Genomic DNA, 23,627 nt, shown 5'->3' on the forward strand with positions numbered 1-23,627 from the left:
TATAATTGCTTTACAATGGTGTGCTAGTTTCTGCTTTATAACAAAGTGAATCGGCTATACGTATACATATATCCCCACATCCCCTCCCTCTTGCGTCTCCCTCCCTCCCACCCTCCCTATCCCACCCCTCTAGGTGGTCACAAAGCACCAAGCTGATCTCCCTGTGCTTTGCGGCTGCTTCCCACTAGCTATCTATTTTACGTTTGGTAGTGTATATATGTCCATGCCACTCTCTCACTTCGTCCCAGCTTATCCTTCCCCCTCCCTGTGTCCTCAAGTCCATTCTCTACGTCTGCGTCTTTATTCCTGTCCTGCCCCTAGGTTCCTTATGGTTTTCTGAGTGTCTTCTCAGGGGTTCACCAGCCTCCCCTGTCTTCCTTTGAGCGGTCTCTGCTCAGGGCTGTGCATGGTGGTGGGTTTGAGAGCTGGGCCGTCCAGCACCCTGTGCTGGCCGGGGTCCCGCTCTGATGACGAGCGTCGTTTCCTAGTTGCCATTGACCCCTCTTCCTGGGGAAGCGTCTTCTGCTGAGTGGAGCGTCCTCCGAGTGTCCTGGTGGCAAGTCCTTCGTCAGGTGTGTGCTCTGAAAACATTCTCTCTCAGCCTTTGGCTCGTTTCTTCCTGTAACGGTGTCTTTTGAAGAGTGTAGACATTTTAAATTTTGATGAAGGCCAGTATGTGAACTTTTTTCTTTTGTGGTTCATGCTATTCGGGTCTAATCCAAGGGACCTCTGCCTAAGGTCACAAAGGTTTCTCCCGTGGTTCCCCTGGAGGATTGGGCGTGACTGCAGGCCGGGACGCATGCTGATGTTTGCATGTGGCAGGCGAGGGGTCCGCCTTCACGGTCATCTTCTGCATGTGGGGTCCAGCTGTTCTGATACCACCTGCCCGTGGAACTGCCTTACTAGCTGTATATATTTTTTTAATTAAAGAGAATTTCTTGTATGAAGTGAAAACATTTTGGTAGTTAAAGAAAATGAGGTAACTTGAATTTAACTTGGATAAAAGAAGCACTTAAGAAATAATACACCCTAGACACATTAAGTAAGAAGGTAGATTTTGGACAAAGTGCATAATTACAGTTTTTTGAACTTTATTTTGCATTGTTCGTGAGGTCTAGCGGAAGTTAGGACTAAGGTCTGGTTTGAGCTGTAACTCGGGAGGGTGGAGTCCCGCGGGGAGACAGACTTGGCCCCGCAGTTTCCACCCGTCCAGAAAGTTCCGCTGTGTTGCTGTTTGCACATCTGTGTTCGCGGGGTGCCTGTTCCCTGGATGAGAGGCCGCCGGCTGGGCTGGGGCATCTGCAGGAAGCCTCTCAAAGGCAGCTTGGGAACATCTTTGAGAATCGTGAAGAGTGGAGATTTGGGGAAATCTTAGAAACCGAATGTCTGCTTTCGACCAGGCCCTCGTGGTGAGGGGGGCCCTGTCCCATCACCCCCGGCCCTGGACTTGCTCCCTCCTCTGCTGCATCATCTGTTTATTCCCCACTTTGCGGCTCACACAGCGTCTTCTAGTTTACTTGTTTAGAAATTCTGTTTATTTTAATTATAATCTCTTTTCTGCTTTTCAGCTAAAGGTTGTAAGTGAGTGAAATTTTCAAAATGTTATAATGTATCACTTAAAGGAAGAAGGCCCCCCCCCCAAACCCCTTTCTGCTCTAGAATCAATCTTTACATTTAGCACTTGGCACTTTACAGTTAGATGTTGATATTTTTCATCCTGGTTGCCTTGTTTATTAAAAAGAGGTCAGCCTGGGGAAGAAGCCCTGAGCGCCTTTTCCCCTGCCCCGGGCGGTCGGTGTGGGGACATTTCCTGCTGTCACACGCATGTGTGAAATGGCTACACACACTCTGTCCCCTGTCTTGGTGGCCGGTCTCCCCGTCCAGCCGCTAGCAGTGCCGCCCCCCTGCGGCACCATCAGGTGACCCGGAAGGGGTCCACCGCCCCACAGCTAACAGCTGAGCCCGTCGCACCTCATCTGGCCCCTGGTTTGTCAGTTTTTGTTTTTTTTTTTTTTTTTGTAGTTGAATTGCTGGCTCAAAGGGTCTGCACATTTTTAAAAAATATTTTATTATTTTTGGCTGCGTTGGGTCTTTGTTGCTGTGCGCGGGCTTTTCTCTAGTTGCGGTGAGCGGGGGCTACTCTTCGTTGTGGTGCGCAGGCTTCTCATTGCGGTGGCTTCTCTTGTTGCAGAGCACGGGCTGTAGGTGTGCGGCTTCAGTAGTTGTGGCACGTGGACTCAGTAGTTGTGGCGCATGGGCTTAGTTGCTCCGAGGCAACTAAGGCCGGGATCTTCCCGGCCCAGGGCTCGAACCCGTGTCCCCTGCATTGGCAGGCAGATTCTTAACCACTGCGCCACCAGGGAAGTCTCTGTCAGTTTTTTAACATCACCATTTAAGGTTTTTTCCTAAGTCACTGAGTCTAAGTTCGTCACAAAAGACTGTTCAGAGGCAAAATGTTAGATGAGATGTTTTCAGGGTTGTCACTTGGTGGATGAGCTCTAGCAGCTGAAGGAAGGAGCCCCTGGGGTCCTCGCTCAGGAGATGTCCCTGCCTGGAGGGGACTTGGGGACAGTCCTGTGACACACGGTGGCTGATGGCTCGGGCTGGAGGCCGTTCCTGAAGCTCAGGTCCGAGCCTGGCTTCCCAACTCTCCCGGCTCCTGCTGGGATCCACCTGAAAGCAGCACAAAATGAAGTCTGAGTTTAACCCGTGAATGTCAAGTTGCTAAAGAAAAGCCGTTGCTACTGCTAACGGGTAGGACAGCTGTATTGGTCCCAACCCCCCGCCCCCCCCCCCCCAGAGTATTTGGAATGGTTTTAGTTTTTTGATAACAATAATCTAGTAAGAGCCTATTTTGTGGCTTTAGGTAACATCAAACTCTTTATCTATGAAAGGATTTGTTGCAATGTTAACTATTGCTTTCAACTCCCTGTTCTGTTTGTAGAATTTCGTTTTTGACCTCATCGTCTTAATCCCTCCTTTTGAAGTCAAGCTGTGGTCTGCAAGGGCCTGGGAAGGACCTGCTCTCCCTCCTGGCGCCTGGCCGGTGCCCCCAGGCACCTCCCCTGCCCCCTGCCCCTCGCCAGGCTCCCAGCCTGTCTGCCCGGCAGGAGGCTCAGGACCTGGGAGGGCCCAGGGTCGGCCTCACACCCTCTCCCTTCTGGGCACTTTCCTCCGCTTTCTCATTTGAACAAGAAATTCTGGGGAAACTGGGTCTCCCTGCACCTCCAAAGTGGGTGCCAGAGTGAGCGCAGGAGCCCACCCGGGCCAGCGTGGGGCGCCCTAGGCCGTGCTGTGCGTGTGCCCGGCCCATCAGGATGACGTCGGAGAGTCAAGTGCCCTCAGCCCCTCTGGTCTCCTTCACGACTCTCGTCTTCAGAATGACCGGTTCCTTCCAAGCTTCGTTTGACTGGTGTCACCTCTATCCTGGGAGACGTCCCAAGTGCTGTTTCCGGAATTGGGGGCTTGAATTTCGACCTGGGTGCTCAGCAGACAGACCGCAAGGCTTGGGAGATGGAGGGTGCACTCAGGTGCTGGGAGCGTGTCCGCGTGTCCTTTCACGAGCTGCTCGGGGCTGTGCAGCTGGCTCTTCACCGGACCCGCGAGGGCTCTAGGTTAGGTCACTGAGTGACCGCAGGTAGCCTGACAGCCTCACAGGCGTGTCTGGTCTTGATTCCCTGGACGGTGGTACCTTTCCTGAGTCATAAATGTTCATGTGGGGATTTTTCAGTTGACGGCCTTCATTTCCTTCACGGTCACCCTGCATCTCGTGGACCCTCACCGCTCACCCACCAGCATCTTTAGGACGTCGACCCATGAAGTGTGTCTGTGGTTCGTGCTCGCCGGTCCCTCCCGCGTCTCGTCTCACGGCAGTTCTCAGTCGACAGACCCCAGACATCCTTCGAAACCCAACTTTTAGCTTTTCACATGTGGTTGGAATCTTTCAGCTAATCTCGATTTCTTTTACACACTTTTGAACTTAAACTGTTAATATAACTTCATTAAAATTTTGGTTTTGAAACCTGGTGTTTTTTAGTTTTCAGTCTGTTATGGGCTGAATGTTTGTGTCCCCTAAATTCGTATGTTGAATCCCTAACCCTGGTGTGGCTGTATTTGGAGATGGGGCCGGTGAGAAAGTCATCAGGATAAACGGAGGCCCTCGGCATCTGCGTCGCATTGGAGCTTGCCCTCCGTCTGCACACCCACCGAGGTGAGGACAGCGGGGAGGCGGCCGTCTGCAAGCCAGGAAGCAGCCTCCCCCAGGAACGGGGCCCTGCTGGACCCAGATCCTGGCCTTTCCAGCCCCGGAACTGAGACCCACTGAAGTCTTACAGGAGCCCGTGCAGACAGAGGCAAAAAAAGCCTTCATTTCAATTCGATTTAATCCCTACACTTAGTGGCTAGAGATGCAAAATCAGTACTGATATAACATTTAGGAACTGGCAGAAAAATATGAAAAGGCTCACAGTTTGAAAAAAAGAAAGTATCCTTCCGGAGCTTCGGTCAGCAGTAGCCCGATGCTACACCTCGACGGTGTCCTTAGTGTCTCGTAGTGTCCTTAGTGTGACCCATCCAGGTGGAGGCACCCAGGGTGTGCTGCCCTGCGGCACGTGACGCCCCTGGTCAGGGCCCCTGTGATCTCTCAGCCTGTTCCCCGGGGCCCCAGCGCCCCCAGGGCGCTCGACACCTGAGGGGCTCTCTGCTGAGGTGGGCCCTCCCCACACCCCAAAACCCAGTTCCTATGCACCTTGCGTGGACAAATGTGCACTTCCAGTTCGGGAGTGTCTGCGAACATCGGTCAGTGGCCACGTGTCCCCAAGGTGCCTGGGCCCCTGGCTCCTGGCACTGCCTGCCCTGGCTCTTCGGTTCTGATCCTGACTCCTGTTCAAGGACCGCAGTCAGAAATCCAGTCTCTTGCAATTATTGAACTGTTCTGTGAAAGCTGTCTGAGGCATTTTGGGTGAGTCTGGTGGATTGGCTGATGGTGGTTCTTGCCTCCGTGCCCTCTGGGTCTGCAGCTTCGAGTAATTTCCTCCAAAACAAAGGCGCACCACGAAGCAGGCTGGGTCTGAGTTTTCTCGTGTACCCATCAAGGCGGCTAAGGAGTGGCCGAGTCATGGAAGTCGCTCTGCCTCTCTGGGGGCCATCATGGGGCAGGCTGGCTGAGCCCCTTCAGGACAGAGGGGACCCTCTGTCCTCCTGCGTCTCATGGGGAGGCCCACCGGGCTCTCTCCCTCTTCATGTTCGGTTCAGCTGTCTGGAACCTCCTGCGTCTTTGCCTCGGTGCTCAGCACCACCCTAGCGTGCAGGTCTCTGCGGGGAGCTCGTGCGTCCCCAGGACCCCGCCGCCCTTGCCTTGCACACCTGGCTCCGCGGACCGGGTCCTGCGCTTTGTGAGCGGGCGGTCCACCCACCGCCCTCCGCTCACCTCCAAGCATGTGTTTGTGGGAGGAGCCATAGAACCACCACATGGGGCCACCTGTGGTGCCGCCTGGCACCTGCTGACCGCACTTCCCAGGTGCACGAGGCTGTGTCCGGGCGTGATACTCAGGCTGCTTCGGGGTCTCTTTGGTTTCCGCAGCCTTGGGCCCCGCTTCCCTGGGTTCTGAGGAGGGACCTGTCGCTTCCGGGACTGGGTCGTGAGCCCGTCCCACATTTGAGGCTGCCCAGCTTCCCCCCGCCACCAGTGCCTCCTCTGCCCCCCTCCCAAGACAGCCTGGGGGTGGGAGGAGAAGGGTGGCCCATCCCTTTTCCCCCGCCTGCCTTCATCTCCTCTCGGGAATGGTCTTGCTTTCCCATTTCTGTTTTGATTTCTCGAGTCACCACTTGTTCCCAGGGGGGCCCTGGCCAGACAGCAGCTCTCCCTGGGGTCCATCTGGCGCCGGCCCGTTCTGGGGGCACCTCCATGGCCCAGATGGTACAGGAGGCTCCTGGTCCTGCCTGTGCGGCCCTGAGCTAGAGGTTGTCACAAATCCTCTTGTTAGTAGCAGCTTTATTGAGACGTAATTCACACTGCTGACAACTCACCGATTTAAGGTGTGTGATTCGCTGGGTTCTAGTCTATTCACAGGGCTGTGCAGCCGTCACCACAGTCGACTTTAGAACATTTTCATCACCCCAGAAGGAAACCTGCACCCTTAACAGTCACCCCAAGACCCACCCCCTCCATCTCCCCCGGCCCTTGGCAGCTCCCAGTCTCCTTCTGTCCCCATGGATTTGCCTTTTCTAGGTATTTCACGTGAGTGCAATTGGACGGTAGTTGTCCCTTCCACCGGGCATGACGTGTTCGAGGTCCATCCGCATCGTAGCCTGCGCCAGCGCGTCATTCCTTTTTATGGCTGAATCATATTCCTCTGTGTTTGTCCTTCATTGGCAGCTGGGTGTTTGGGCTGCTCCACTTCTGACTGTTACGGGTGCGGTTGCTCTGAGCGCGGACGTGGGTCTTTCCCCTCCTGGACGTCCTCCCACCAGTGGAAATGCCAGGCCACGTGGGAACTTGGTGTCCACCCTTCTGAGGACCCGCCAAGCTCTTGCACCACGGCTGCGTCATTTTACGTTTTTACCAGCAGCCGGGGGGGGCTCCAGGGTCCCACGTCCCATTGGCACTTGTGGGTTGCAGCCGTCCCAGAGGGCCTGGGGACGACCTCCTGGTGCTGAGCTGCGTTTCCCTGACGACGAATGGCGCTGAGCACTGCTCACTGGCCATTTGTGTGTCCTCTTTGGGCAAATATCTGTGCACGTCCTTTGCCCACTTTTAAGCTGGAGTATTTGTCTTTTTGTGGAGCTGTAAAGTCCTCTGTAGTGTCTAGAGAGGCTCTCGTGTCAGGCGTACAGTTTGCAGATATTCTCTCCCACCCATCCTCTCACTGTATTGATGGTGTCCTTTGAGGCCTTCAGGGGTTTAATTTTTGACGAAGTCCAGTTTAATCTGCTTTAGTGCTTGTGCTTTTGGTGTCACAGCTGGGAACCCGTGGCCCAGTCTCAGGCCGCGGAGGTTTTCTAAGAGTTGTGTAGTTTGGGCTTTTTGATCCATTTTGCGTGTTGCCCCTTCTCTGAGAGATGAAAATACCCAGATGCTCAGCCCCGGAGCAGACCCCCGGTCCTGGGTGGGCGCCCACCCCGCCCCCGGGTTCTGGGTTGAGCCCCTCGCGAGGTCTTGGCTGTGACGTCACCGCTGTCCTGGGACCTCGTGGCAGGCCGGGATCGGGCTTGAGGCCAGGCCGCTGGGGTTCAAGACGCTCGTGGCTCCGGCTCCTCCTAAAACTTGCCTGCTTGCTGTTCGGAGGGTCCTGAGTCGCGGGCGAGGTCTCTAATATGTGTTTCCCTCCCCAGACGCGGACTTGACCGTCGCTGAAGCCAGCAGCTCGGACAGCCGCGGGGAGAGGCCCGAGCTCTACACGCACGTGGACGAGGGGCTCCTGGGAGGAGAAGGCAGCTACCCGGGAGCCCCCCTCACCCCCGAGAAGGACGACGCGCTGCACCAGGCCACCGCGGTGGCCAACCTGCGGGCGGCGCTTATGAGTAAGAACAGCCTGCTGGCCCTCAAGGCCGACGTGCTGGCGGATGACAGCTCCCTGCTGCTGGAGTACCTGCCCAAGGGCACCCACTCCCTGTCCCGTAAGTGCCGCGCGGGCGCTGCGCGGGGGCGGGGTGACGCGCCTCGGCCGCGACGGGACAGACGCGCTGAGGGCGCGTGCGTGCGTGTGGGTCGTGGCGGTCGAGGGGCCTTCGGAGAGGAGGCAGCGCTGTCGGGGCGCCGGGAGGGAAGCGGCCGAGGGCTTGTCCAAACGCTCATACTTGAAATCGAGGCATCCAGCCCTAAACCCTGATCGAGCTGGCACGTGCTGGGCCGTGCGGGCCTGGGACTGGGAGCCCCGCGCCCGGGAGGCCTTGGGACGCGGCGGGCTCGGGCTCCCTGTGCTGGCCTCGCCCCCTGCCTGTGCCGCCTCGTCCTGCCTGGGGAGCGTGGCCAGGCTGCGGAGCCTCGCTTTCCGCCAGGCACTGCTGCTGGTGTGTGAGATTTAAAGAGGATTTGGGGGTTGTGTTTACACCTTGAGTGTCTCCAGCTGAATTCCAGTTGCTCACAAGCAAATAGCAGAGTAACCTAAGGAGCGGATGAGGTACAGCGGTGCTGGCCGAGGGTCCCCCGGGCGCCGGCCTGGGCGGGTGCCCCTCCCCCTCGGCTGGGGCGCTCTGAGCGTCACCCACCCTGGGTGCCCGGGGCCTGGGGGCCTGGGGCGGTGTGCCCATGTCCCCGGCGTCCCGAGAGAAGCGCTCTGTTGGGTTGGTGTCTGTGAGGGAGAGTCGGGTGTGGCCCCGTTTCCCTCTTCGGGGCAGAGTGACACACCCCAAAGCAGGCGGCTCTGAGTGCAGAGGGCGTGGGAAGGGCTCCACCCCAGGGCCCTGCGGTCCAAGCGTGTGTGGCTGGCAGGCCTGTGTGGGGGTCCCTGAGCACCCCCGGAGGAAGCAAAGGAAAAGCGGCAGCCAGTGACGGGGGTCTGGGGAACGTGTCTTTCATTTTTGCTCTAATTTTAAAAACAATATTTTCACGAGCGCGAAAATACCCTAAGCATTTGTGATGAAAATTGCTTGTGGCTAATAAAGTCTGACCGTAGAGAACAGCGTCCACATTCTCTTTATTTATCGTGCCGAGTCCGAGGCAGGTGGGACTCCAGGGCGGTTGTAGGACTTGGCTGTGAAGTCAGACCCAGGGGTGGATCCCCCAAGGCTGTTGGACACACTTTAAAAAATACGTTTAGGCCTCGTTTTTTGCATCTGAGAAATGGGAATAGCGTCACTTACACAGTTGTTGTGAATGTGAAACGTGGGACACGTAAGTAAAGTGTGTTTGATAAACGCTCCACGATATTAGTCCATTTCCCGCTCAGCTCAAACCCTGAACTTGTCAGCAGAAACTGTTGGGTTTGTGATGAGCCGGTAGCTTGAGGAGGTGGTCCTAGGGTATCTGCGGTATCTGGGGTTTAGAATCGGCGAGTCCGCAGGTGAACGTCCTGCTGAGGGGACGGCTGGGCAGTTTCACGGACGTCGTGGAAGGAGCAGCCTGGGTGTGTAACTGCAGGGCTGGACACTGGTTCTGGCTCTTTCTGGACGCTCCCAGTTGGTGGGAGTGAACCCCACGTGTCAGAGGCCCTGGGAGGTGGCAGCGGCTCCTTTGTGGCTGAACCGCGTTGTCACGAGGGGGGCGGTTTCTCGGGGTTTCTCCTCCTGTCCCCGCGTCTGGCAGCCTTCTCCTCTGGGGTGGGCCTGATCCCCAGGCCTTTGGTGTTCTGTGCAGAACTGAGCTAGGGATGGGGCCAGGGGTCCAGGTGGCCCGAGGGCACCGGTTGCACCCGCGTTTGGTCAGGCCGTGAGCCGTGAGCCAAGGGTCTGACTGTGGGGGTCTGGGACGAGTGAGGCCCAGGGAGAGATGCTCTCCACCCCCGAGAGTGCCCCCTCCTCCGGCCCTGTCCCTGCAGAGGCCCAGACCCGGCCTGGCAGCACGTGGGGCAGCTGGGTGGAGTCAGAGGGTGAGCGGTGACCCTGTCGGGTGGTCTGTTCCCAGCGGACACGCAATCGGGCAGCCGCACCTGCCCCGGGCACGTCCCCAGGCCCCATGTGCACACACACCCCCCTTCGCAGTTCACAGGGAGCTGGGGGCAGGGGAGTAAAACCCCATGCGCTCTATTTTTAGTACATCCGTGACTAACCCGGGGTGAAGTCGACTGGTGGGTTTTGATATTTTGTTATTTCGATTATGTTTTAACCTCTTTGCTGTAAATACTCTAAATTTCCCACTTTTTTCATTAGTTCTGCCCTTACGAGAGGGTTGAGAAGTTGGCGGCTGGGAGCTGGTGACTTGGGCCGTGTCCAGGGGGCCAGGCATGGGCTCCCATGTTCCCTCGGGCAGAGAGGCTGAAGGGCTTGCTGGAGGAATGGGTTATTTTAGAACATTCTTTTCTGACATCCTAAGTAAAATCTGCCTGTTCTGGGCATACACTAAAATGAGGAATGGAAATATCCAGAGAAGAACTTTATTTTCCAAGATCGTGTGGTCACCTCCCTGTGGCAGGCGTTCCGTCCCCGGCGGGCGGGTGGGCAGGGCCCGCGAGCTGCCTTCCTGCGTTGAGCCGGGACTGGGCAGCCCCTGCGGAGTGCCCGTGGGCGCGTCTGCTCCGTGCTGTTCAGTTCACGGGCGCCGGCTTCTGTGCGCGGACGCGACAAAGCGTCAGGCTCCCCAGAGCCCCTGCATTCACCCCCCGCCACCGCTCTGCTTTCAGACGGGCCACGGTTTCCGTTCAGTTGCAGATGTTGTCAGGGGTCACCGGATGGGAGCGTGCGGATGGGCAGACCCCTCCTGGGTGCCGCCCAGTGGTGACGCAGGCCCTGAGCCCAGGCGACTCCCAGACCGGGGAGCACCGGGGACCTAAAAACACATTCGAAGGAAAACACTGGCTTCACACTGGGCACCAGTGCCGGCAAAGCAGAGTCGCCGCCGCCCGGGCTCCAGTGTGGAGACACCCCCAAGCTCGGTAGGTGCAGAGCCTGCCACGCTTCCTCCGGGGAGGCCCGGAAGGGACATGGGAGCCCTGCGCCGCTGTGCTGGGGGTCCCTCGCCCCTGGTCCGGTTCGAGGGCGTTGGGGGGGCTATTTCCTGACTCCGGCCCCCGGGCTCCTCAGGTTGTTAACAAGGTTTTTCCAGGGCCGGGCCTTTTGTTTTGTGACGTTGGGGGTCCTGTAGGGCCGACGTCCCAGTAGCCATGACTCGTGGTTGGAGGAACAGGGGGAGGGCACGTCCCCGTCGTGATGTCTGACGGTGGCAGCTGTGTGGCGTGGGGTGTGCTGAGCGGGGCTCTCGGCCCTGCTGGGTCGTCCTGGTCTCGAGGTGGCGAGCCCTGCAGTGTGTCAGTGTGGCCTGCCGGGCGTGCAGTGTTGCAGAAGAAAGGGGTGGTGGTCGCAGATGTTCAAATTAAGTGCATCAAACCCGCAGGCTGTGCAGAGCCGTAACCGAAGGTCCTTTCTGGAAGGTTCTGGAGCCTCCGAGAAAAACCGAGTTTCCTTGCTTTCCCAAGTCTGATAGCGTTTGGCTTGGCAATTAAGTTCCACAGATGGTTTCGTTGCTGGATCATCACTCTTTAACTGATTTCTCCATAAGAGGACTTTTGTACTTTTTGTTCTGATTCGGTTTAAGTTGATTCTTTTGCTCTTATTACGTTTGCAGCAGGAGGCTGGCATCCCATTGGTTAAAAGTCACTGTTCACTGAATAGAAACCGTGACCAGCACGTTCATGGCACACAAATGTAGCTGTTTCCCTGAGCTGTGTTTGTGGGTGTGTCTTGATCCGGGAGGGACCTTGAAAAATGCTGAGAGAACATGAGTAACTTTGATTTCACGGGAATGAAGTGGAGATGAAGCAGCCGCTCTGGTTGTTGGGGGCTGAGTGCCCGAGGGGCGGCGCCGTCCCCAGCCTCCCAGAAGCCCCGACCGTCCTGCGCACGTCGCCGCCACAGCTCCGGCGGCAGTCGGGGATTCCTCCTGACGGTGATGGGCGGCGCCGCCCTGTCTGGCTGGAAGGATGTGCTGCTACGGAGGAGAGCTCAGACCTGGGGTGGTGGCGGGCGGGGTCTGCCCTGGACCGGGGGGGCCGCCAGCTGCGGGCTTCCCCCGCCCAGTGTTTCTCCGGGGACGCCCCTGACATCTGTCGGGGAACAGCGGCAGCTGGGTTCGTTCTGATTGTGGCTGAAAGAGTATTTTCTTCTGGTGTTTAAAATGATCAAGGATTTTACTTGAGTCTGGCTTGATACTGGAATCTTAAGCAATCTCTTATGAAAGGGCATTTGATGGAAGTATTACCACCCTTTTAGGTAAATAGTCAGGTCGACACACCATGAAGGACTTTCCAGAAGATCCTTCCTCAAGCACAGGTGAGCGTGTGCCATGTCCACGCCACGGGTTCTGACTTTCTGTGCAGACACCCCGTTGTAATCATGTTGCTTCTGGGAGAGAGACCCCGCCCCAGACAAGTCACGTGTGGACACCCTGGCGCTTGGGAGTGGCGAGCTGATAGAAGCCCCCAAACACCCTCGCCCAGCGAGATCCGGGCCTCGCCACCTGGCAGCACACGGCTCACCGCAAGATGGCCAAGGACGGTGCTTCCTGAACTCTCTACAGCCCGCCAGCTGGTGTCCGTTCACACGGGTGAGACTCGTTTCCTGTGTCCCCAGGGCCTGGCGCCAACCCGAGTCACCTCCCTCCAGCCCCTCCACCCTCCTGCACTCAGAGCCCGGGATGCCCGCTCTGGGGACCGGCCAGACGGAGCCCAGGGAGCCGGCCACCTCCCCAGCCCAGGTAAGACGGGAGGGCGGCCAGCCACGTCGGTGCAGCCCCGGCCAGACGCCCGTCCACCGCGCATGTCCTCGCGGGCATGGCGCCCCAGAACCCGCGTGCTCGGCATGTCCTGGGCGAGCCTGTGTGGTCACAGCTGCTTTCCCGTCCACCCTCCGCTCCACAGTCCCCTCGGCCCCATGTCACTCAAGGTGACACAGGTGTCAGCTTTGCAGTAATAGTTGCAACGTGTTGTATGAAGTTAAATCGGTTTTGATATTTAAATTAAAATATTTTTTGGAGGCATTTCCCCCCCTAATATACAGACTCATACAGCAGCAAGTTAAAAACCCAGTTCCTCAAACTGAGCAGTGCCGGCCTGTCTCCAGCAGGTTTTGCCCCGGTGCCGGTGGCTGCGTGTTTGTCCCGAGGCGTCTGAGATCCACTTCCTGTGCCTCAGGTCACAGCTGGTTATTTAAAGACAGGTCTGTTAGGTTCCATTGTTTCCCTGAAGAAAAAAAATATTTAAGGAGGGAGAACTTGATCACATATTTTGTAATTTGAAATAAATCAAATGCTATCCCCGTGTGTTTGAAAACAGGATGGTTTTGGTGGGAGGGGCAGGCGTTCTGTTGACGTGGATTTTTCGCGCGTCCGTTCATCAAGAATTAACTGCAGCTTCCTTTCCAGACGCGTGGCGGTTTCCGTGTGGTGACTGGACGGGGACACGGTGAGTAGGGGGTGACGCGCGTCTGCACTCCGATCTTCCCAATTCCATCGCGTCCCAACGGCCTGTAACTCATCTGTCTCTCCTTCTAGGTTGATGTCCCTCGGACCGGGAGGCCTGGGCCGAGGGGCGGGCCCCTCCGGAGGTGGCTCCAGCAGGTGCCTGGGGTTTTTCCACGGGGTCCGCCGGCCCGGCCAGGATGACCAGGGTCTCCTTCTGGCTCATTGTGTGGCCAGGAGCACTTTCACGGCCTGGATGGACTTGCCCAGGGCTGCACCCTGAAGTCAGCCAAGGAGCCCCAAGGAGACGGACGCCTCCGCTGCGGACAGTGGTTTTGAGGCGGCCAGGCTGGAACAGGCCCTTGGCACTTGGGGGCGGACGTTTGCATGGGCCTCTCTGCTGCGGGCAGCCTGGCGTTGGGTCCAGGTGGCCAGCGGGTGATGGCAGAGCTGGCACCAGGCGTCGGTGTGAGCCTTTAAAACGGTCACTTCCCGAATCCTTTGCCGGGCCTGGTGAAGGCCTTTCAGTGCCCAGTGGTGGGCAGGTAGGACAGGTGTGCCTCCAGCCTCCAGGCAGTGGGGATTGTGTCGGATCTTGGAACCAAGTGGCTCTGACCCCGTTACTTTCCAGAAAGATGTGAGGATGAAGCCCAGTCTCCACAGCCTCGGTGTGCCCTGCCTGCCACATGTGAGGGAGACAGAGTTACCAAGCTGGCTTCTTTTCAGAAAGGGCACGTTGTCCTTGCTGGAGTCCAGCTGCCCTGGACGCGTTGGGCCCACGTCTGTGGGTGGCTGAGGATGCAGGGACTCCAGGACCCTTGGCCAAGCAGCAGGTGGGCTTAGGAAGGAAGCAGGCGGCCCATTCCAGGGTCCGAATTCCTGGAGTTGCCAGGCCCATTTCCACCCCCCCGTGGCCGTGGCCGTGGCTGTGGCCGTGGTCAGGGCGTGGTCCACGTGCAGCTCAGGCTGCCCACCTGCCCCAGTCACTCCAGTCTTTACAATCATTAGATGAGTTCTGAAGATGGAGAAAAGTTGGGCTTTGAGAGAGGCCCAGGATGCTTGTTGCCAAGGTGACCCCGCCGGAGCAGTGTCCCTGGGAGTTCAAAGACCTGTCGGTGGTGTCACTCCTTCTGAGAGGGTTTATTAAGTGCCTGTTTGCATATAAACAACATTTCTGAGAAAAGGAAGCTTTCCTTTCCTTTTTTTGCTGGTCACGGTGGGATCTTTGGCTGTTAGGTCACAGAGATTGTGTGTCCAGATGGGGTTATGCTGTCGCAGAATGCGCGTGTGCACCACCCACGTTACCTGCGCCCCCGGGGATGCGACCCTGTAGCTGCTTCCCTGTTACTTGCTCGCTTGTGGGACTTTTCCCTGTGTGGATGGAGCGTGACCTGTGCCTGCAAGGAGGCCTGCCCTGTGGAGAGGCCCCGCAGTATTGTGCAAAAAGGCTTTTTGTTAATTTTTTTAAATAATGAAGAAATTTCAGAAAGTTTCCGTTGTACCTAAAAGAAATAGGTTTGTTCATTGAAGCAGTATTTACAATATCCAAGATATGGAAACAACCTGAGTGTCCATCAGTGGATGAATGGGTAAAGAAAATTCAGTGTGTATACACACAAACACACACACACACACACACACACACACACACACACGGGATATTACTCAGCCATAAAAAAAGAATGAAATAATGACATTTGCAGCAACATGGTTGGACCTAGAGTTTATTATACTAAGTGAAATAAGTCAGACAGAGAAAGACAAATACTATATGATTTTACTTACATGTGGAATCTAAAAACAAAAACAAAAACAAACAAACAAAAAAAACAAACAAGCTCATAGATACAGAGAACAAACAGTTTGGTGATTTCCAGGGTGAGGGTGGGAGAAATGAATGAACTGTTTTGGTGCATTTTATAGTTTAAATGAGTTGAATTTCTTTTTAAGATAGAGAAAGAGAGAGAATATCTCTTCTTTTAAAAAAGATGTGTAGATGGTAAAGTGATGGGAACATAGGAAACATTTTAGGATAGACGGCCCCTGAGTTTGTTCTTAGTTCTAATATTATTTCCCTTAAAACAGTACTGTCATCCAGCATATGAAATTTTAAGCAAGTTTGTTTAGGTATTCCATTGCTTACATTTTATTGAATTTCTCATTGAAATATCCTGGCTCAGGAATTGATTTCAAAGAGTTTTTAAAAATTTATCAATATGTAATGTTAATCTTTCTTGAATACAAAGGATTGCAATAATAAAAGGTTGGTAATTTAGGTCTCTTTACAGCCACAAAACTTGCTCCTTGTCTACAAGTTCACTGTGGGCTTCCTGGCCTATTACCACTTTCACAAAATGTGACTGGGTAGCCTCACAAACTCGGGTACCAACCACGTGTTGTAGGGTGTGTCTGCATGCGTGTGTGTATGTGTGTAGAAATGGGGACTCCTACTTGCTTGGGGATACTAACTTACTGTTCAGACTGTATTTAAAATATATAAGAATCCAGTCTGGATCATTGTCAGTTTGGTGGTTGCACATAACTCAGGAGCTAAGAAAAGGCACTAATTTATTTTAAAGAAAGAATTCTGAAATAAAATTTCAAGTTCCAGTTTCAACCATGACTAGCTTGTATTGGGCTTACCCTCCAGGCAAAAACTACCTGAAAAGCTGGCCCCCCAAAACCACACACACATATACACACATGCACACACCTACATACACATATACACACATATAGACACAAATATACACACATATAGACACACACACACACACACACACACACATCCTGGGGAGCAATCAGTGCAGGTGGGACTTGAAGGCTGCAGTCCTTGAGGGAAGGAAGAATCTGTAAAAAAGAGTCCAGCAAACCTGCTGGAACTGAAAATACAATGTGTGAGGCTGGGATCCATTAAGTAGTTTACAGCAGTCTGGGTACCACCCGAGACAGGACGAGGAGACTGGAAGACAGAGCGATGGAGAGGATCCAGGCTGAAGCTTAGGAAAGAAAAGCATGGGGACAAGCAAAGACACACAGAGGAACAGTGAAAATGTCTAATACGTGTGTAATTGGGGTCCAGAGGAGAGAGGAGCGAAAATGGAGCAGAAGCAGTATCTGAAGAGACAATAGCAGAGAACGTTCCAAAACTGATGAAAGACATCAATCCACAGATTCAAGAAGCTCAGCAAACCCAAAGCAGGACGAACACTAAAATAAAACAACAACCAAAAAACAAAACTGGGCATGTTGTAGTCAAACTACTGAAAACCAAAGACAAAAATTAAAATCTTGGGCTTCCCTGGTGGCGCAGTGGTTAAGAATCTGCCTGCCAATGCAGGGAACACGGGTTCGAGCCCTGGTCTGGGAAGATCCCACATGCCACGGAGCAACTAAGCCCATGCGCCACAACTACTGAAGCCCGTGTGCCTAGAGCCCATGCTCTGCAACAAGAGAAGCCACTACAGTAAGAAGCCCGCGCACCGCATCGAAAGGTAGCCCCCGCTTGCCACAACTAGAGAAAGCCCACGCACAGCAACAAAGACCCAACACAGCCAAAAATAAATAAATAAATAAATTTAAAAAATATATAAAGGTTTTTTTAAAAAAAAATATCTTAGAAGCAGCCAGAGGAAAAAAGACATTAAGAGGAACAACATTGAGATTGACATCTGACTTTTCAGTGGAAACGATGGCGCTAGTCTCTGAGGCGCTGCAGAAATGCCGAGACCAGTATTCTATAACCAGAAGAAGTATCCCTCAGAGACCAAGGCTACATGATGACAATGTCACACAAAGAAACAAAACCGAGGGGATTCACTGCCGGCTGACAAGAAGTACTAAAAAACAGCCCTCTATAGAAAGATCTTAATCATTTAAGGCAATATTTACAGCTCCTTGTGGGGTTTTTGACTCAACTAGGAGCATAGCGCATGACACAAACAGCTCAAAGGGTGGGGGGGGCGCGGCGAGCGAGCTTGGCCGTTGGATGAGTCTTGCCTTCTCTACAAAGTTGCAGTGAATAATGGCAAAAATCATCACGTACAGCTCAAAGGCTTATGAAGAAAAAAGTGGAATAATACTTGATTAATTTGAAAGAAAGCAAGCAAGGAAGTTTAAAGGAACAAAAACCATAAAAGGACAGAATAGAACACACATAGGGAGATAGTAGACGTCACCCAACTACACTAATAATCCTGTTATTACCAATGGACTGAACACTGCAGGAAAAAGAAAAGATTATCAGCTTGCTTTTTAAAGAAAATTTGTTGTTTGTAGATAACATGCTTTGTAGATAAGAGCACAGAAAGGTTTCAAGCAAAAAGATAAAAAAGAGAAACCAAGGAAACACCAGCCTACAGAGGCTTATTGATGTCAGCTGCAAAGTAAACTGGGAGGGGTGTTGCTCTAAGGCCACTACACAATGACAAGAGAGTCAGTTCAGTGGGAAACGCAGATCCTGAAATGCATAGGCTTGCTTTTTAAATATATGGAGTGAAAGTTGACAGCACTAAAAGGAGAAAGAAACAAGTCCACAATTAGAGTTGAGGATTTTTAACAAATTTCCTCAGTAATTGATAGATCAGCATACAAAATATCAGTAAGGACGGAGAAGATTTGAACACAGTTTTCAAATATTAACCTTGAATTCCTGGAATAAACCCACTGAGTCACAAGATGCTGTTCTTTTTCTATATAGTTGGACTCAGCTTGCTATTTTGTTTAGGAGTTTTGCATCTTTTTTCAGAGAAGTATTGGCCTATAACAACATGGTTAACCAGGTCGTACATTGCACCAAACAAGTGCAGAACATTCCAAATGCACAGGAAACATTTACAAAATAGACCAAGCGGGAATGAAACACAGGTCTCAGCAGATCCCAAAGGACGAAATCATACAGAGTGTGCTCTCTAACCTCAGTGAAATTAGATTTAAAAAATTAACAACAGAAGGATACTAGAATAAGTCACAATGGAAATTATAAAATATTTTGAACTGAATGATAATGAAAATACAACATATCAAAACTTGTAGGATACACCTAAAGTGGTATTTAAGGGAAATTTATAGCTCTAGTTGCACTTATTAGAAAAGAATGAAAGTTCTAATTTGGGGGGTCAAGAAGTGAGAAAAAGAATAGCAAATTAAACCCAAAGAAAGCAGGAGGAGCAAAACAGAGCAAATATCAATGAAATAGAAAGCAGACGGACAATAGAAAAATGACCAAAGCCAAACGCCGGTACACTGAAAGATGAATGAAACAGACAAACTCCTGTCGCAATGATCAGTAAAAGAGAGGGAGGTTGATTGTCAATAAAAGGTATAAAAAAGATCATTGCTAAGATCCTACGGATGTTAGAATGATGATAAGAGAATATCGTGAACAATTTTGTGCTAATACCTTTGACAAGTTGGAGGAAATGGGCAAATTCCCTGAAAAACACGGTGTATCAAAACTGAGCAGAGGGGAGCCCCGTTGGGCACACGGGGCTGCCCCTGGTTGTCTGGTCGTGGGGTGGTCAGGCTGGGAGTGTGGCTCAGAGCGTGAGAGCTGGTAGAGGACAGCGTGGCTCTGGCTTGGTCGCCAGGAAGCTGTGCTCACAGGCTGGTTATTTATCATCTCTTGGAATGCCCCCCCCCCCCCCCCCCCCCCCCGGCCCCAGGAGGGCAGCCCTGCCGCGGTCACAGGGCCCCAGACGCCGCAGGCTACAGAGACTGGGAGCAGGGTCAGCGCAGACAGTGGAGGATCTGGAGGAGGGACAGACGCCCAGCCTGACAGCGGCCGAGGGGGCCAGGCAAGGAGGCCGTGGACGAGGGTCTGACTGGGCTGTGATGTGGGCCCCTGTCAGGGACACTGGGGCGGGCGGTCTTTCCAACACGGGGACCCGAGTAAGCTGGATGCCGGCGTGGATGAAAGAATGAATCTTGATTCCTGCCTCAGCATTAAGATGGGAATGACCACAAACCTAAACGTGTTTAGAAGGGGACGGTGGTGCTCGTGGTCATGGTGATGGGCAAAAGTGTCTTAAGCACTTCTTAAGAAGCACTCGTGATGAAAGTTTGATAAAAATTTTGTATTAAAAGAATTAACATATGGGACTTCCCTGGCGGTCCAGTGGTTAGGACTCGGCGCTCTCACCGCCGGGGCCTGGGTTCAGTCCCTGGTCGGGAAAGTAAGATCCCGCAGGCCGCACGGCACGGCCAAAAAAAATTTTTTATTAAAATTACTGATTTCTTCACTAAAAGACACCATTGTGAGAGTGCAAAGGCCAGTCGCAGACTAGAGAAAAGGTCTGCGGTAAATACATCTGACGGAGGACCCAGGTTCAGAAGCGTCCATAAAACTAAAACATCAGGGACTTCCCTGGAGGTCCGGTGGTTAAGACTTCGAGCTTCCGATGCAGGGGGTCCGGGTTCAATCCCTGGTCGGGGAACTAAGATCCCCTATGCCATGCGGTGCAGCCAGAAAATTTAAAAAACAAACAAAAAATACCCCCCAAAATAAAACATCAAAGGAAAAGCAACTCAGTGAAGGATCAGAAGACGTGACAAGCACGTCACAGAAGAGGGTGTGCAAATGACCAGGGGCTAGGTGTCGTCGGTGGCTGGGAGATGCCGATTCCACTGGGGCCCAGATGTTCTTCTCAGATGCGCGTCCAGCAGAGGTGAGAGCCTGGCCCACCGCCCGTCGCTGCCGAACGGGCACGGGGTCCTGTGGTCACGTGGATGACAACGCGGCAACGAGCAAGGCCACGCTGGCTCCGTGTTGAGTGAGCAAGGCCACACCTGGGTGTCAGGTCCCCCCAGACCGAGTTGTAGCCCAGCATTTGGTGATGGGGAGCCGAGCGGCCGTCGCCTGGGGTGGGTGGTACTGACCAGCCGCAGGCGCCTGGGTGTGCGGTGTCCTGTTCGGGTGGTGGTTCCTGGGTCTGTCTGCAGGTGAAAACTCACCAAGAGGTACATTTAAGGTGTGTGCACTTCACGTATGGTTCAAAACCTTCCGAAAGCAATTTGGACACATAGCTTCACTGTATTCTGACACACGATAAGTGGCAGCCACGTCAATTTATAAAAGGAAAAACAAAGTTTGGTCCATGTAAGAATCCCTTTCTGAAATGCACTTGAAGTGCAGTGTCTTGGGAATTACAATCAGGAAGAGTACGAATCCAGGACAGTGACGGATCAAAGACTTGAGTGCCCTTCTGGAGAAACCGCCCCTCCGGACTCACCTGCAACCTGCCAGTGCCTTCGGTTTGCTGGCAGTTCCTTGGTGTCTTGGGCGTTATCTTGAAATCGTTCTGGAACGTTCACTGGTCAGTGACGTTTACGACAGGTCTGGTTCTCTGCAGGGCTGGGCGGAGACGTGGCTTCCTCTAAGGCTGTTTTGCTGAGTGGTGTTCTTGTATGTGCATTTCTGCAAAATTGTAGCTCAGTGTTGCTGAACTTCATACTTTAGATAATCTGGTGCCAACTTCTGACGTCGCTTCCTCATTTTCAAGCTTGCCGTTCATCCTGGACACTTGGTTCCAGACAAAAGGGCTCCATTTTTAGGGCAGATTGGTAGAGAGTGTCTGTTTCAATTTGATGCTATTTGTGCTTTTTCATTTATTTCAATTACTTTTTCTCTATGTGGATTTTGAAGGCTTTATTAGTGTGTTTATGAGAGTCAAACTACATGATGTTGAAAGGTTTTCTAAGACATATAGACTGTAAACCACGAGGTATGGAAGTGTTAGCTTCTTTCCCATGTGAAGTTATTTTAATCATAACAGTCAATGAAAACTTTCCTCAGTACTGTTCATCAAAGTAGTGGGTTGCATGGTGCCCTCCACCCAAAAGACACGTGCACATCCTAATTCCTGGTACCTGTGAATGTGACCCTATTTGGAAAAAGGGTCTTTCCAGACATAATTAAATTAAGGATCTTAAGATGACATCACCTTGGAATATCCAGTTGGTCCTAAATCCAGTGATGGGTGTCCTTATAAGGGACAGAAGAGGAGACAAAGACACAGAGGAGAAGCTACGAGAAGACAGAGGCAGAGATGGGAGAGATGCAGCCACAAGCCCAGGGACGCCTGGAGTCACCAGAAGCTGGAAGAGGCAGGAAGGACCCTCCCCTGGAGCCTCTGAAGAGAGTGCGGCCCTGCCCACACCTTGACCTCAGACGTCTGGCCTCCAGGACAGAGAGGACCGGTGTCTGTTGCTTTAAGCTGCCCAGTTTGTGGATATTTGTATTAGCAGGAAACTAATACATTAAGAAAACACCAAAATTTGGGACTTCCCTGGTGGCGCAGTGGTTAAGAATCCGCCTGCCGATGCAGGGCACACGGGTTCGAGCCCTGATCTGGGAAGATCCCACATGCCACGGTGCAACTAAGCCCGTGTGCCACAATTACTGAGCCCATGTGCCACAACTACTGAGCCCACACGCCTAGAGCCTGTGCTCCGCAGCAAGAGAAGCCACTGCAATGAGAAGCCCGCGCACCACAATGAAGAGTAGCCCCCGCTCGCCACAACTAGAGAAAAGCCCGCGTGCAGCAACGAAGACCCAATGCGGCCAAAAAGAGAAAAAGAAAGAAAGAGAAAACAGCAAATTCCTCATCACGGGGTAGGTTCAGAAGCCTGCAGCTGTGTGCCCAGTGGAGGCGTGGGGCGGGGGTCACGCTCACATTCGTGCAGCTGAATTGTGTTTCTGGGGAAAAAATACAGCACTTATGTACAGAGATAAGTGTTTTTTTAACATGTAGGTCTGAATTGTTAAATGCAGGCTAGAATAAATCAGATTTTAATTTTATGTTTATAGAAGCAGAATAGAAAGCAGAAAATAACTCAAAAAATTTATTTGAAATAAAATAACCTAAAAGCTTGTCTCCTCACTTGCCTTTTCCATTGCAGAGCTGTGTTTCGTGCTGACATGAAAACCGGGCTCTGTGCTGGGGAAGCGGTGGGAGGCAGGTGTGGGGGGCCGTGCTGCCGCCTCGTCCACCAGGCAGGTCGGGCCGGGCCTGGGGGTCAGACAGGAAGGGAGGCGTAGAGTGGGGGCTGCCAGGGGCGGTCCGTCCAGACGTGCCAGGCTAGGTGCCCTTCCCTCTGTCCTGTCTTGGACCCCCACCCGGACCCACCTGTCTGCGGGCCCTCCTTGGGGAGGCTGGAGCCGCCACCTGGGAAGGGCTGCTTCCTCGCGGGTCCAAGATGCTCTGGTCGCCCCTGCAGCCGGGACCCCGGCCTACGGCCTTGCAGGGAGCAGTTCTGCTAACAGCGGTGACCGCCGTCTGTGTGCCGCGTACCGGAGCATGGCCTTGGCCCTCAGGAGGAATGAGGGTGCGTGGCCCACGGGGCCCGACGGCCGGCATGGCCCACTTCTCAGGATTTCTCTCCAGGGGCAAAGGTTCTTTTGTAGGCACTTTGTTGAAGCATTGTTCACAAGGGTAAAAAAATGGAAACACTTTACATGTTTGTTGAATAAATCATGGTGTATTCGCACATTTAAGAACTTACAGTTAAAAATCGTAGCATGAAAATGTGGTCACAGCCGTCACACTGTGAACTGTGGCCGCCTTGTGTGAAGGGATACGGGCGACTGTCCACGCCTCTCGCCTCTCGTCTGCCCCAGCTCCCAGCCACAGGCACGTCGAAAGCTCCTACACGTGAGAAAATGCGTTACTTCTTAGGACAGGGCTTGGATTCTCAGAGACACGTGGTGACTGCCCAGGCTTGGTGGGGACGTGGAGCCCCTTCTGTGTGCACAGACGCCGTCAGGCAAGCGGGCGGCCGGGCCTGGGGGTGGCATCGGTCATGAGCTGCGATGGGGTCCGCACAGCCGTCTTGCGGCCGTGGTGGCCTCCCCGGGTGAAGCTGTCCGGCCTGCGCGTGGACAGGGGCCATCCTGGGCGGTGTGTCCCTGGTGCCTGACGTCCGTGGGTGCGGGAGATGCCAGCGTGAGAGCTCTTGGGTCCATGAGAACGGCCAGGCTCCTGGCAGGCCCTGCAGACGGTCTCACTGACCCACGTTCTGGAAAAGGAAGAAATCTGGTTGCTTGATTATTTAGGCACCCTTTAAGATGTCTCAGGAGAAAATGTACGGCTTGTTTAAGAAGCAAAATAAAACGTTACACTCGGTGTTGCCTGGTGTGTTTCAGGGGTGGAGGTGCAGAGTGACCACCAGCCTCTCGATGCTCATGGGGACCTGGGTGTGTCCAGGGCCGTTGGGCTCCGTGTCACTGCACTGCACCTTCCAGTTGGCGCCATTTCCATGGCAACCTGCCCGGGGCTGGGTCTGAGCACCAGAATGGATTGGAGGCCTGGGGCATGCTTCATGCTTCGCGGAGACGGCGGCGAGGGCCCTGCCCCCATGTGATGTGCGGGGCGGCCCGGGCTTGGGGGAACTGGGCAGGATGGAACTGTCCCGTCGTTTGTCCAGTGACCTGGCCGGCTCCCTCGAGCGAGAGGGGCCAGCTTTGGTCACCTTAGCTTCCCCGGCTTCTCCCCACGCTGTGGGCTGTGTCACGTTGCAGCCTCTGTTTTCTTGTCTGCTTCCCTCTGGCACTTCTGGGGGCAGCTGTGACCGTGGCCAGGGC

At 53.6% G+C, this 23,627-nt stretch overlaps 1 protein-coding gene across 2 annotated transcripts in view; it reads left to right on the forward strand.

Moving 5' to 3' along the window:
* Window positions 1–23,627, forward strand: part of ZBTB46 (zinc finger and BTB domain containing 46) — a 57,541-nt gene that overhangs the window by 27,568 nt on the left and 6,346 nt on the right. For both annotated transcript variants that reach the window (XM_036827036.1, XM_036827038.1), the window contains exon 3: window positions 7,333–7,617. In XM_036827036.1, coding sequence (XP_036682931.1) covers window positions 7,333–7,617 — 285 coding nt within the window. The remainder of the gene's footprint in view (window positions 1–7,332; window positions 7,618–23,627) is intronic.

The sequence above is a fragment of the Balaenoptera musculus genome, chromosome 15 (genome assembly GCF_009873245.2).
Source record: "Balaenoptera musculus isolate JJ_BM4_2016_0621 chromosome 15, mBalMus1.pri.v3, whole genome shotgun sequence".
Classification (NCBI taxonomy): Eukaryota; Metazoa; Chordata; class Mammalia; order Artiodactyla; family Balaenopteridae; genus Balaenoptera; species Balaenoptera musculus.